This window comes from Solea solea, chromosome 2 (assembly GCF_958295425.1).
Source record: "Solea solea chromosome 2, fSolSol10.1, whole genome shotgun sequence".
NCBI classification, from domain to species: domain Eukaryota; kingdom Metazoa; phylum Chordata; class Actinopteri; order Pleuronectiformes; family Soleidae; genus Solea; species Solea solea.
Genome location: NC_081135.1, coordinates 6171398 through 6185730, shown reverse-complemented (window position 1 = coordinate 6185730; position 14333 = coordinate 6171398). Strand labels below are relative to the sequence as shown.

Sequence of the window (14333 nt, the reverse complement as noted above, 5' to 3'; positions counted from 1 at the left end):
AGGAGGAGAGACTAAATATAATTCACCAGCGGTGCGTATGTCCTCTGCCTTTTATTGAATCTCCCATTTATGTTTGTCCACACCCACAGGCTGGTCACACACATCCCACTGAAGCAGTCAAATTAATTTGTTATTTAGAGTGCATTTTGCATTATGTGGGGATAAATGTTCAGTATGACTCAGTGAGGTTTTGTTAATCTTTGTAAGTTTCCGTCTATATTGGCCTTGAGGTCAAATCTGTGGGACTAAATCATCAGATCAGCTCATTATGTGAATGTATGAATCACTGCTGACTTTAACACGAGCCTCTTTACTTATGAGCATGTGACTGTTCGAATATAGATGTTAAAAATTCGAATCTTCCCTAGAATACAGTCATTTCAGATATAACAAAAGATTTTGATAGAAAAGTTGTGCCAGCAACATTGCTTTTTGTTTAAAATCTATTGGAAGGGAGCGTCTGAGTTAGTGTGGATAAACCCGACCAATGCCCAACACTGTCATGTCCTCCATCTTTGACAGGCTAATGTTATCTTGGGTTCTACTGCCCAAAATCTAACAAATGACGTATGTGTTGTATTTAAGTGTTGGGTCGAGTACGCACCATCTACCCTGCAACAATTACTGGTTTTCTTATTTATTTATCCAAGCGATAAATCTTGTATATTCTCGATAACATCTTTAAGTTTAATTTAATTCTTGCACAACTATGTTGGGGAAGGAGTCCTTTTTATTATGACCTTCCATACGTAAGAAAAGTAAATTTAGCTTCCTTTAAATAACATAAAAAAAAAAGTGTGTTTCTGTTCCTGTTAACTTAAGTATAGTTTATGGAGGCTGTACATGGTGCCACTCTTACCCCGAGGGCAGAAAATAGGAGGTAAAAGTTTAAACAAAAGATGTTCCTGTCTGGTCTTATTAAAGCTGGATCCTCAACTGGAAAACTGCCCTCAGGCTTCAGACCCTCGGATTCACAAAATGGCGATGCACAAAAAACCGCATCGCCATCACCACCATTTTGTCATCAACTTAGCTTTATGCAATTTGGTCCAGTAATGATGTGTTTTTTCTTTGGCATTTGTATGACTATCAAATGTTGCTCTAAAACCACTTTAATGTATGTGTTTTTAAATAGGTTTCCTCGAAAAAAATATCTGCTCACAAACAAATGCCATTACACACAGAGATACACACTCCATCCGCTTAAGCTATCTCGGCTGGACTGGTCTTTAATGAGGTATGAACAGAGGACCAAAACCCTCCATCCCCTCCCTCCATCTTCCCTCGCTTTAACCCCCTTAAGTGACAGAAACAGACAGACAGAGTGACAGAGAAGCACAGCACACAGCAGACAGATAGGGATGGAGAGAAGGTGTTAGTAGAGTTAATGGGAGAGAACGAGGTCCTTTTTTTTTTCCTTTTCATTGCTCCATCCCCCCATCCATCATCACGTGATCACAGGGAAAGCAGATCACATGGCCTCTGAGTGACACTTAAAGATTTTCTCCCTAGCTTACACACAGCACAATTCTTTCCACCATTCTTGTGTGTGGTCATGTAGTGTCCGTGTGTGTGTGTGAAGCAGGTCAAGCTGGTTGTGTTTGTAGCCCCAGAGTGAGGAGCCTGTCCATCACCACTCACAATAACCCTCTCCAGATATTAAGAAGATCAGCCCGCTTCACTAATGTGTCTCATATTTGTGTATCTACTACTTTTATAAACAGAGTATAGGTCCAACAGTACAGCACCTTAATGGTGAACATGCAAAGAAAGATATCATTTATCAATTATTTAAAAAAATTAAAAATAAATTAAACATGATATTAAATGAATGAAGTAAACAGGATAAACAACAGACTGATGAAGCATATTTAAAGTAAGAGGTAAAGAGGGTTATCAATGTTTACTGTTTCAATACATGTTTTTGTTGTCTATATCTAATGATTTAATTTCACATTTAATGGGGGGGGGGGGGGGTTTACCATAAAGGATTCAAAATTATTATCTAATGGATTCATATAATAACAAATAATAATAACATTTTGTGATTTCACATAAAACATGAGATATGGCTTCATTACTGTTTTAACAACAGTTGCAAGCCAGCGTCAGCAAACGTAGAAATATAAACATAGTTGGGGAATATTATGCAATGGAGAATTTTAGTAAAAGCCTTGAAACATTCAGCCAATATGCTTATTATTATATTTTCGCTCTATTTGGTTGGTTTCGTTTTTTTGTGTTTAACTAATGTGAATCTTATGAGATGGAATAAACTCAATGGAATAGCATGAGTTTGGGAGTTGAGCTCCTTCTCCTATACTTTGTGTGCTTTGGTTTTAAAAGGACATCACATTGTCCAAAAATCAACCTCATAGTCTTTGTGTTTATTAAATAGAAGACACCAGAACTTTGTTTCCTTGCCAGGTTTGGATTGTCACCTTCAGCTGTCTCAGTGCAACCTGCAAGTCAGCATGTATATTTGACTGTGCCATTGTTTTATTTTAAGAATTAAAATTTAAAGTCAGGCTAGGACATTAAACAGACGCAGGAGGAGAGACTAAATATAATTCACCAGCGGTGCTTATGTCCTCTGCCTTTTATTGAATTTCCCATTTATGTTTGTCCACACCCACAGACTGGTCACACAGATCCCACTGAAGCAGTCAAATTAATATTTTTCAGAGCCCCTGAATAACCCACGCACACAAGAGTTTTATTTTTTGCATTATGTGGGGATAAATGTTCAGTATGACTCAGCGAGGTTTTGTTAATCTTCGTAAGTTCCTTTCTATATTGACCTTGAGGTCAAATCTGTGGGACTAAATCATCAGATAAGCTCATTATGTGAATGTATGAATCACTGCTGATGTTAACACAAGCCTCTTATGAGCATGTTTAAATATAGATATTAAAAATGTGAATTTTACCTAAAATACAGCAATTTCAGAAATAACAAAAGATTTTGATAGAAAATCTAACTCTATTTTCTATGGAAATATTAGAGAAATATAAAAGGGGGCCAACGTCATCTGTGGTGAATTTTTTTTTTTTTAATGTTGTTTTCTCAATGCTGAAATATCAACTGTTCCATTAAAGCAGGGGTGTCAAACTCAAATGACCTGGGGGCCAATGAGCATCTAATCTGGTTCAAGAGGGGCCAGATTGTGGGGAACTGTACGATAGCTGATAGGCAATATGACCTTAAAATAATAATTCAATAAAGGTATTCATGATAATATCACTGAATTTCAAAGTAAAAGTAAAGGTTTGTTATATGGAATGATGTACACTGCATATGCATAATAGCATATTTATGATATTAAAATCAAAAACAGAGAAATAAATCTAAGTAAACAATAATGTGGACAACTGTAATTAAAACACCAAACAAGCTAATTTAAGGTTGAATTTAATACATTTAATAATGTGACAATTACAACTCACTGTCTTATTATTACTGTATTAAAAAAACATTGTTAGCAAATATATGGAGTGTTATATTCTGTCTATGTTCTGTCACGTCACTGTGTTTAAAGGAAGGGGCAAGGCAAGTTTATTTATATAGCACATTTCAACAACAAGGCATTTCAAGTGCTTTACAATAAAAAAGAAAGGGAAATACAGCAGCAGGAATAAAGATAGAAAAGGCATAATAAAAGACTGTAAAACATTTAAATAGAGCGGTAAAACAAAGAGGGGAGAAAAAGAAATTATAAGAAACTAAAAGGTGCACTCAGTGAGGATAATTAAAAAAAAAAATCTTTATAACGAGATATTAAGTGGCCACCAGTTTAACACCTCTGCACTAAAGGAACATGCAGCTGCAGCCAATCGTGTGCCTCTGTGTCAACTGCCCCGTGATTGGTCAGAGTCTTACGTCATATGTGCCAGATTTCACCATGGCTACAGAAAATCAGCAGTGGCTGTAGTTTTTTCTTATGCTGAAAGGTTACTTTTGATCAGTAATGACAAAAAGACTTTATGTCTCATACAGTACTCATCTTGAGAGTTGGTGTCAATTTTATGGATTCGGTTTTGATCAGATTCATTATAGATATTCAGTATAGAGGTAATTTAATTTCTGGGGGGGTTACATTATGTTACTTCTTTATCACTATAAGGTACAAGTTGTAGCTTTTGTACCTGCTAATGTAAATGCTTGCGGTCACATTTTGCAGTCTGAACTATTTCCTGTCTTCAGTTTCACTGCTGTTTGATGCAAGACGAACCATTAGAACTGCAAAAGACTCCTTTTTTTCCCCCCTATAACGCTCAGTGAGTATATTTCACTGAGGGAAAGGTAATTAAGGTAATGAGATTTCTTTACACAGCCTTGAAACACACCAGGCACAGGAAAAAGTCATAAATCGCTGTGGTCCTTTTTTTTTTTTTTTTTGCGGGGGGATGGGGGGGTTATGTAATTAATGAGCTCTTTTTTCCTTCTTATCAGCCGACTGTGCTCAACAAATTGCATGATCTTTATGAGTTTCTTTTTTCTCCCTCTGTCAAACGAATGAACATCAAAAAAATCAACCAGCTTTTCATTAGCACGTGTAAAGGGATGGTAGCGACTCATATCTGCCCACTATGTCAGATCTGTGTGGGGTTTTTTAGTTTCTTCACATTTTGTTAAAATTTGTTTGGGTTTTTTTTGTCGCCGACAGGATTTGACATGCGTACTTCTCATTACTGTAACTCCTAGACCTGTCTGTGATAACTAGAAAATTCATAAACTAAGGACTTGCGATCTGTCCAGGGTGTGATCCCGCCTTTGACAGATGAGATCAGCACAGCACTCACTCTTTGAACATTTTTTAACAATACTACAGTCAAAAAATCAAAACAAATCCAGACGACCTGATTGAGAAGATGAACTTAAAATAACCCTGTAAGTAAAATATGGTGTCACTATCATGGCAGGCGGACCAACGCGATTCCAACACATTTTTAAAAATGCATGTAAATTGCAGAATCTTGCCCAATCTCAGTCATCAAAAGAAAATGTCATTGTCAAGGATTAAGTCAAGTCAAATCACAAAGCTATGGCAGAGAAACTGAATGGAGATTTAAATGCCACCATGCTGTGGTGAGAGAAGTGAAGTGTAGCAAACGCACGGCAGTGTCCAGTCGCTCCTCATTAAAACACAACACATTTTTCCCGGTTCCGATCCAGTCGATGTGTAAGTGATTCGTACTGAAACGAGCCTCATGTATATCCAATCATGTGGAAACAGAAATCCTCCATGGTTCCACAAGCTATTAGGGAATCATCATAATAAGGAGCTTCTAAGTGAAAGTCTCTTGTTACTCAGCAGCTGCTGGTGATTTGAAGGCAGCTCCATGCGATACAGTTCACAACCTACAGTGTGTCACATACTCATTCAGAATGCTCTGTTTTGCTTTTGCTTTTCTTTCTCCCTGCAGCATCTCATGCTCACTGCAGCTATGAATGACTCTGACTAGTCACACAGCTGTCCAATACACAGCAGCACTCTGCGCTGCAGTCCACGTCAAAGCCACATCATCTCTTACACACTACAAAGACTTAGTGGCATTAATGTTGAAGCAGCTGCTGCTTTGAGAAGATATGCATTGATGTATAAATTGAAATTCATGATTCGTCCCTTTTTTGTCTATATTTACGCTTAAAGTATTGCATTTATTTGTTCCCATTTATCTTGGTCTTTAATAAATAAATCACACTCCCACTCTCCGTAGGGGAAAATGTGGAATTTAATGTCCCTTTTCTGTGTTTGTTTTTTCACAGCGCCACTAACAGACAAGCCGCCAAAAATCCTCTTCCCTTCAGACAGCCAGATGAGCATCATCGAGATGGCTATAGGTAAGAGAAAAACGTATTTATTTCCCACACTGATTGTGTATTTTGTGTTGCTGGAGCGTGTGGCGTCATAGACTTGTGTTACACAAACATTTTTCCTCTCGACTGCGGCTTTTGTTTTAGGAAAATATAGCATATTTAACTTCTTTATTTCTTCCTTCTTGTCAAATACGGTACGTTGGTGGTTCATGTTGTACCACAACTGCAAAGAGAACAGTTTCGACTCTTGAATTTCCGTGTTTTCATTTATTTAGGAGCCTTTGTTGAAGCTGTTTACGCAACATTTTCTCCACGTTTACGTTGTCGTCTTGTTAAATTGAGGAGAGTCACTGCTGATCTGTCAGCGTAACAGTCGTATAATGTCATTCTCACTCCAGAAATCCTGCATTCATGCACCAATTAAATCAAAACACCTTTTCTCTCTGATGTTTCCTTCTGTTACTGTTGAGCTGCTGTCTCTTCTTCCACACATATTTTACATGAAAACCGTCCAACATGAAACATGAAGTTTTCATTTTCAGAGACACTTTTTAGAAATATTTTTTCTTTTTTTTTTTTATTAATAGGAATCATTTTTTTATTGTGTCTTGACTGCAAGGCTTCATTTGAAGGATGCAAAGGATCCACCATTTTGGAGGAGCCTTTAAAACGGGACCTTGAATCAAGACAAAGCTGTTGCCTCAAGTAATTAGAAACAGAAAATACAATGCAAAATGACTTCAGTGTCAGTTTAAAGTCACACATTTCAAGTTAAAAGCTTGCCACTAATAGGAGGGATTATGCACAAAGTGCTGTTGGATGACTTGCATGTAAGGAAGTGACAGTAGCTCAACTGTGACAGAAGGAACATGAAAGAAAAAACTGTTTTGCTTTAATTGGTCTATGAACATGGTTGTTAGCTACAAATATATGATAAAAAAAAGTGCTTTTACACAAGATAGAAATAATAGACAAAAAATCTAAGCTTTTCAATTAAATTAAAAAAAAAAACAATCAAACATAGGATTCACATTTCCTAGAGCAGACTCTTGTTTAGATCATATTCAAGGAATTAGTCTGTTGCTGTTTCCTCTGTGTTGCATTTGGGTGCAGTCAGAGATTTTCAGTTAGGTCTCTCTCTCAGCTCCTCTTTTCTTGAAGGGACCTCGCATTTCATCTTGATAGAAGAAGAAAAAAGAGATGAGTCACTCCCAACATCTGTGGATGATACAAAAGTGACTCACTGGGTTTGAAAGACGTGCCTGCTGCTGATTCTCCCTCTCCCTCCTTGAGTGCCTCCTCATTGGGCTCATGCTCGTCACGTCTTTCGTCGGTTCTCTTGAGCAGCGTGAATGCGGCTTGTTTTTGCCCGTACGTATTGAGTCAGTAATGAATCAAAGTTGTTCTTCTGAGAAACTGTACATATTATCTTCAAATGTATGATGTTAGCATTACTTTTTCTATTTTCTCCACTACTACTGCCTCAGAGCTGTATTCTCGTGTTTGATGCACACGGGCCTCATGGGAAAATTCCTGCGCTGTGCCTTATTGGGCGCAAGCTCAGCTGTTGGTGGAAGAGAAAATGGGTCATGATGGAGGCGTCCTTTGAAGTAGATTTGTCACGGGTGATGAACACAACTGGCTTGTGGAGGTAAAAGGTGGCAATGAGAAAATAGGCGCAAATCACCGTCACTTTGAATTGATGACGAATAAAAGCAGCGCTGCTTTTTTTCATCCGATTAAGTGATATCGCCGCAGATGATTTTCCTCACGCATGTACAAAAAAAAGCAGGGATTTTCAGGTTTTGCTCTCTATCTTTATCAAAGTGAGTCAGATTGTGTTTTTATTGTCAGTGAGGATGAGGATTGGTAATATTTCTTTCATGTTCCTCCTTCCACCTCTGTGTACATATATACTGAACATACACAGAGCTGCTATTTGATTATTTGCCTTTACAGACCGTCCCTTCCTTCGTTGTTTTTCTTCATCCACTGTGATGCTTTCGGAGCTGCGGTTAGTTGTGGTGGATTTTTAAATATTCACTCTCCAACGACACATAGAAGCTAAATGGCTTCGGTTGACGGTTAATTGAGCAGGTGAGAGGGAGAAAGTGAGAGGAGTGGTTAGAGGCGAATGTGGAGAGACACTTTTCCTGCTCTTGTCGTTGTAGTACTCGAAGGACAGAGCAGGGAGAACAGTGGGATCTATGAATGGCCACCATTTAATCAGTGCACACTTAAGCTGTTTGGTTGGCTCCATTTGTCTTTCATGCTAATGGATGCGGTTCTCCAGTTATAATTGATTGAATTCTAAACGTGTGATTAAAACATGCCGTGCACTTCCCTCTGCTTTCTCTGCGGGAAGGATCATGTCCAGTGTGGCTCTGCGATTCTGTCGGACAGTTCAGCGCAAACTGCAGCCGGTGCGCATGCAGAATAATTGACTGCTCGAGTGCTAATTTGTCCTATTTGTAAACACTAAGCACGCTGACAACCAGCTGATTAATTCCCTTATTTCCTTGTGCTTTTTCCTGCTCCCTTTTCTGACATGTCACTTGTCTGCACATCACTCTGTTTGTGATATTCGTCACAGGGAAAACCCCCGGCGATCTTGATTGGCTATTAAAACTGCCTCATTTGTCTGGATGTCACACTTCATTCCCTGACACTTGACTGTAAGACTCCACAACATACTTGTGGGAGATTGTAGCAGCGATGGTGTCTGAGCCTTTCACAAAATCTGCCAAAAATTATTCACATTTCTGCTGAGACATAGTGACTCAGACAGTCTGTGATAAATGCTGCATCCCCACAATCGTTTTGTGTCTGAGTAATTAAACTTCCATTGGTAATATATCAGGAAAAAATGCAATAATGTTGCTGAATATAATGATTTGCAATGAATAAACAAATGTTTAAGTATACAGGATTAATGTATTTATGCTTTAACATTGCTGCTTACATTGACCCCAAAGTAGTCTATACAGAAACTAAAAAATAAAATCAATGTATTATTTCTAACAACATGGATTTTAGGTGTTAAATCATCTAATAACATGAACAGAGTGCGAGGAAAGCCATTATTATCCTGAAATTAGAATTTGCAGTTCATTAATAATAAAGAGGTTGGCCACATCGATAAACATGTGCAGGTCAAGCTGCCATGAACCTTACAAATTCCGATTCTCGCCTGTTCCGATGTGTTTTACGTCATCTGTAACGCGGCATGTCATTAGACAGACATGATGAAGTGCATTGACAGGCAGCAGACAAAATGTCAGCTCTCGCCAAACTCAGTCCAACAGATGCTTGTATGTAATCTATAACCTTTACTTGACTTAATCAGTCTATGAGGGTTGATTTTCCTGGAACACATTCCTCCCTGTCGCTGTATAGATTTGATCCTCTTCATGTTCTGGATCTTCTCACCATTGATTGCAGGAATCATTGTTTTTAGTATGTAATTACTGTTAATGATGTTTTTTTTGGTGAATGATCCTGCTGGTCATTTCCAGTGGGATGGAGGCACACAGCATGTGCTGGATCACGTTCAAGGTAAATAGCACCGGTCCTGGAGAGAGGTTGTAAACATGGAAGTGTCAGACGGACACGATGATCACATGGGTTATTGATTTTTGTCTATTCTCACTTGAGATGTAGAAATCATGCCCTGTCTAAAACCTTGTAGCCTTTAAAAAAAAAATGAAATCAATAAAAGATGAAGATGCAGAAGTGCTGATACTCCAGCATGCAGGTACGTTGTGCTGTTACTTATTCATGTGACCACTTTATTAACCTTCATACATATGTAAATAGAATTGCTTTGTTTGTCATCAAAATGACTCAACTGACTCCTCAATCACCAAAAAATGTGCCAGGGAACTACAGTGGCCTTCACACCCTATAGTGCCAAAACACTATACATAGGTTTTGGCATGTTTGTGTGTTGTAGAAATGTGGCGGCACAAAATGGCTGTCTCTGTAAAGCAAGGTCTGATTCAAAGGCTACACAGAAATCAAGCAACTTTTATTTTAATGCAGATAAATACTTATGCAAACATACTGATGGGTAATATATTCTATTTCTTATTTATTCAATTAACTCCCCGAACCTGTTACAGACTGGACCTTAAAATGAGTATACTATACTCATTTACTGTCACAGATTGTCTTATCTGTGACAGTAAATACTGAATGTCTTTGGTTGTGGACAAAACAAGACATTTAAGGACGTCGTCATCTTGAGGTTTGGGAAAAATCAATCAGTATTTTTCACAACTTTCGAAATAAATGCTGCAATTATAACGACGATGAAACGAGTAAGAGACTCACAGACTAGACTCGTTTTCAGTCTTGCTCCAAACTCAGTCTGGCACGCTGTAGAGTATAAATATACTCACTAGTTTAATTGCACAGGTACAGATGCAGATTTAACTAAAACACCCGTTCAAAGCATCACTTGATATAATGAAGTGGAAGACGTTTTCTTTGTATGTTGGGCAGGAAAACACTTCAACACTTTCACTTTAACAATGTTCAAGTCTCACACATCCTCAGCAACACCTATACCCAATATCATACACACGCTCTCTCTCTCTCACACACACACACACACACACACACACACACACACACACCAGCCATCCGTCTAAATGTCACAGGCTCGGCAGAACGCTTCATCGATGCCAGAGGTTCAGAGGCCCACAGATCAATATTACATCATTTCTCTCAATTAGGGCATATTTATTCCCCTCAAGTTATTGTACATCTGCAAGTGATCCTATTTGCATTCCTGGCAAATCTCCAGAAGAGTCCAGGCCCTTGAGGGGAAGAAAAGACGGAGCACAATGAAGATGAAGAGAGAGAGAGAGCGAAAGAGAGAGGAGGAAACTGAATGAAAGAGGAAATGAAGGTGGGGGAATTTTGGCAAAGAGTTGGAGCAGGGGAGAAAAAAAAAAATCATTTAAGATTCACAGAGTGGATGAAATATGATGGTGTCTTACCTTGGGTTATTACAGATGAAAGTGGATACAAGACGGCACACTGTCCCAAATGGTTAATATGCCCTGCAGCACAGAGGCATAAATCGTGATAGTCATATTAGAGAGAGACGGAGGGGGGAGCAGGTGTGATCAGATGGGATTCTTAGTGAAGTAATGCTCCCATTAGTGTTTTACATAAGTACGGTAATGAAGGCGACGCTCTGCACAGGCGTTTGGTGACACCTGATTGGCCCGCTGTACCGAAGGAAGCTACTTTCACTCAGTAGTCGCAGAAATTGGGAGTGTGACCAGAAGGTTGATGCCAAGGCGCCGTTGCCCCACTTTAAATGTTCCCCACTCTACTACCTGTCAGCAGCTCCCACCTGCAGCCTTGTTGTTTCAGCAAACTGAGAGAAAAGGGCTGAAGGCATTTGCTCTCCTTAAGCAGAAAACAGCAACAAGAGCTGTCAGAGGGACTTGAGTGTGAAGAAATACTGCCTCATGTCTGGGTGGTTTTTGTCTCTTCTTGTGTTTAAATGTGCTATATGAAATACATATCAAGTCATAAATTGACTGACGTGTCATCAGAGATTAAGGAAATAGAAATTCTGGCTTCCCAGATAACATGGTGGAGCCAGTTAATTCACTATTAACATTTCTGCTTTGGTTTGGTGGTTGCGCCAGCCCCACTGTGGATCCAGTAACGCGGCTCATAGTATTTGAACACACGAGTTACCAGAAGAGTTAGTCAGACACAGTGAAGGACCACCAAGTTTGGGTCCAGCGGTCGTTTCAACGCCGGAGTTATAATTGAATTCGGAGTTCTGTTACTCATGTCTAACATGCCTCTACAGCACATGCACTGACAGAGTTCACATCAAGCGGTTACAGTAGCCTCTGTAACCGCCTCTTTTAAACAACAGCATATGGATTACCAACTGCAGGAGGTCTCGCTCTGTGACTCGTCGCCCTGTGACAGCTTGGCACCCAGGAGGCACCTGCTTTTAATTTAAATGCACCTTTTAGTGTCGCAGTTAAACACACAGTTTTTACAGCCATTAAATTAGCCCTCAATTTAACCTCAGCACAGCTCTTCACCTTGCTGTTTTGTTAAAGAACTTGAATTGTGAGCAGGCGAAGAGGACATTGTGGCTCCAGTGACTAGGGGATCCTTTTCATTGTAATGTCTCTCGTATGCACAGTACTACTTCATCCCTGGACGTTTGTGGAGTTCCCCCGGTTTAATAAAAGTGCAGCTTGCATTTCTTTTATTCCTCAAGAATTGATCAACCTCTGTGAAGCCAGATGAACACTTGGCTGCACGTGTGTGTATCGGTGTGTGTGTGTCGGTGTGTCTGAGTGTGTGTTGTCTGGTTGAACTAATTGCCCTTGCCGTGTTTCCAGCCAAACAGGTGGCCATGTTGGTTTCCTTCTGGCTGCATTTATTAGATTGTGCTTCCAGGTTGGACGGAGATGACAGCATCTCCTCTACACCCAGAGTGTGACCTTGGTGGGGCGACAGTCCCTTTGTACCATCGCTGGTCTGATTATGTTGGTGTCATTGTGAGTGAGGGTGTATGAGACAGAGAGAGCGAGCATCCTCTGATGTCTCGCCAGTGAGCTTGAGGGCCAGGTTGATGGTCAGGATGGAAGGGAGGTGACAAGTACAGCAAACTTTCAAGTTCCTGTGTGTAACATTGGCAGAAATTGAATAATTTACCCATGAGTATGTTTGTGTAAGTGTCTAAAAAAATCATATTGCTTGGGTTCCATAGTAGAATAAACCTGCTATATAAACTTAAGGGTAGGGCCTCACTTTAAAATGGCTGCTATCTTGCATTGACATGTTTCTATAGCCGCCAGAAGGAACAAACCCTTCCAGTATGTGTACTTTGTGGAAGCATACTATGCTAAAACATTTAAATCCAGGGTTAAATATACACATACACATTTGTTACAGTTAAAACATACTCAATACTCTGCTAATATTATAAAATGCATTTGTAGTGCTGGTAATTGCCTGCACTTCTTATTCCACTGCTGTTTTGAGCTCACAGTGCAATCAGTGCACACAGCGCAGTATTGTACAGGTGGGACATGGACATGGCAACCTCGAGCATTTTGGGTAAGAATCACGACATGTTCTTTGCCAGCCTGAAATTGTACCTTGTTTCTGAAGTCATTGGAACAGAAATGTACCTAAGAATAAAAACGAAAGTGCCCAGAAAATGTATAATGGCATAAAGAAAGAAAAAAGTTGATTTCTTTTCCTGCTTCTTGCTGAGAGGAATCACTGGTACTGCCAGCTGTCTCGGCAGCACCTTGGTTTAATCTCTGAGACTCAGGCTAACCGTAACATAGGAGCCCGTTTCTTTCTTTTTTAGCCAATACGCGCCAGACTTCTTCCTCTCCCTGCAAACCATACATCTGATAGAAGATATTGAACATCCTTCCATGCAATGTGACACAGTATTGATATCGATTTCAATTATGACAGCAACACAGCTAAGACAAAGTGTTTTTCAGATGACTTGTGCATTGCTGGCTCCCTGGTCCATTAGCTACTGCTGCTGCTGCTACTGTGGAAAAACACCAACAGATTTTTCACGATATCTTTCTCTTTTATATTTTATTTCTTTTACTCTAATTAAAAAGGATTTGGAAAAGATCGTCATGGTTACAGTCGCCCCCTGTAACACCTGTGTTTGGCTTTATATTGCAAAAAAAAGATTCTCTTCCCTCTAAACCAATATTTAGAGATAAATAAAGACAACCAATGTGCTTTCATGCACTTATTATTCTCACTGTGACGGTCTTATTGCTAAACACAATCGCTACCTAACATCACTGTCACAATTTTCCTGATTTTCCGGAAGAAAATTAGCTGTGAAATGTAAACTTGCCGGTGCCAGTTTGGGCTTTCGGAGCGACACAATGGGTAGTGAAGCTTTCCACAAAAAACATTTCCACTCACAACGTTACACCAACAAACCTCTTGTGTTTTCATTCCTGACTGTGGTTGTGTTGCATATTGTACTGATTGATTATGAATTCATAGTATCAAAACAAAATCAATACTAGATGAAAACCTCTTTATGAGGTATATGTGCTCAATCAATAACTTGTCTCATGCCAGGTGATGGTCGTGATTTTGAGAAAAGGTTGTCCCCTGATAATCTGTTTCATGGAGGAGGCAGGTGGTGCTGATTTTTTTTTCTTTTTTTGCAGTACACCTTTTTTTTTTGGAGGTGTGAAAGAAAAACAGCACTAACCTGTCAGCACCAGGGAGCTTCAGCGGCTGTGTGTGTGTGTGTGTGTATGTGAGAGAGCGAGAGAGAGTGTGTGTGTGTGTGTATTCATTCTCTGTGTGCATGTATTGTTTGTATTGTCCCAGTTTGAACGACCACAGCTATGACTCATCAACTAATAAAGCAGGATGTGAAGAGTGTGTGCGCACGTGCACACACACGTGTGTGCTTGTGCCCACATGCACTTCTTTTCACACGAGTACAAATGTAGACAAAGGACAG

At 39.5% G+C, this 14333-nt stretch overlaps 1 protein-coding gene across 3 annotated transcripts in view; it reads left to right on the top strand.

Annotated features, from left to right (window-relative positions):
* The window catches only part of LOC131448985 (interleukin-1 receptor accessory protein-like 1), a 238457-nt gene that overhangs the window by 153568 nt on the left and 70556 nt on the right, over positions 1-14333 (top strand). For all 3 annotated transcript variants that reach the window (XM_058621857.1, XM_058621867.1, XM_058621846.1), the window contains one exon: positions 5771-5845. In XM_058621857.1, the coding sequence (XP_058477840.1) occupies positions 5771-5845 (75 nt within the window). The remainder of the gene's footprint in view (positions 1-5770; positions 5846-14333) is intronic.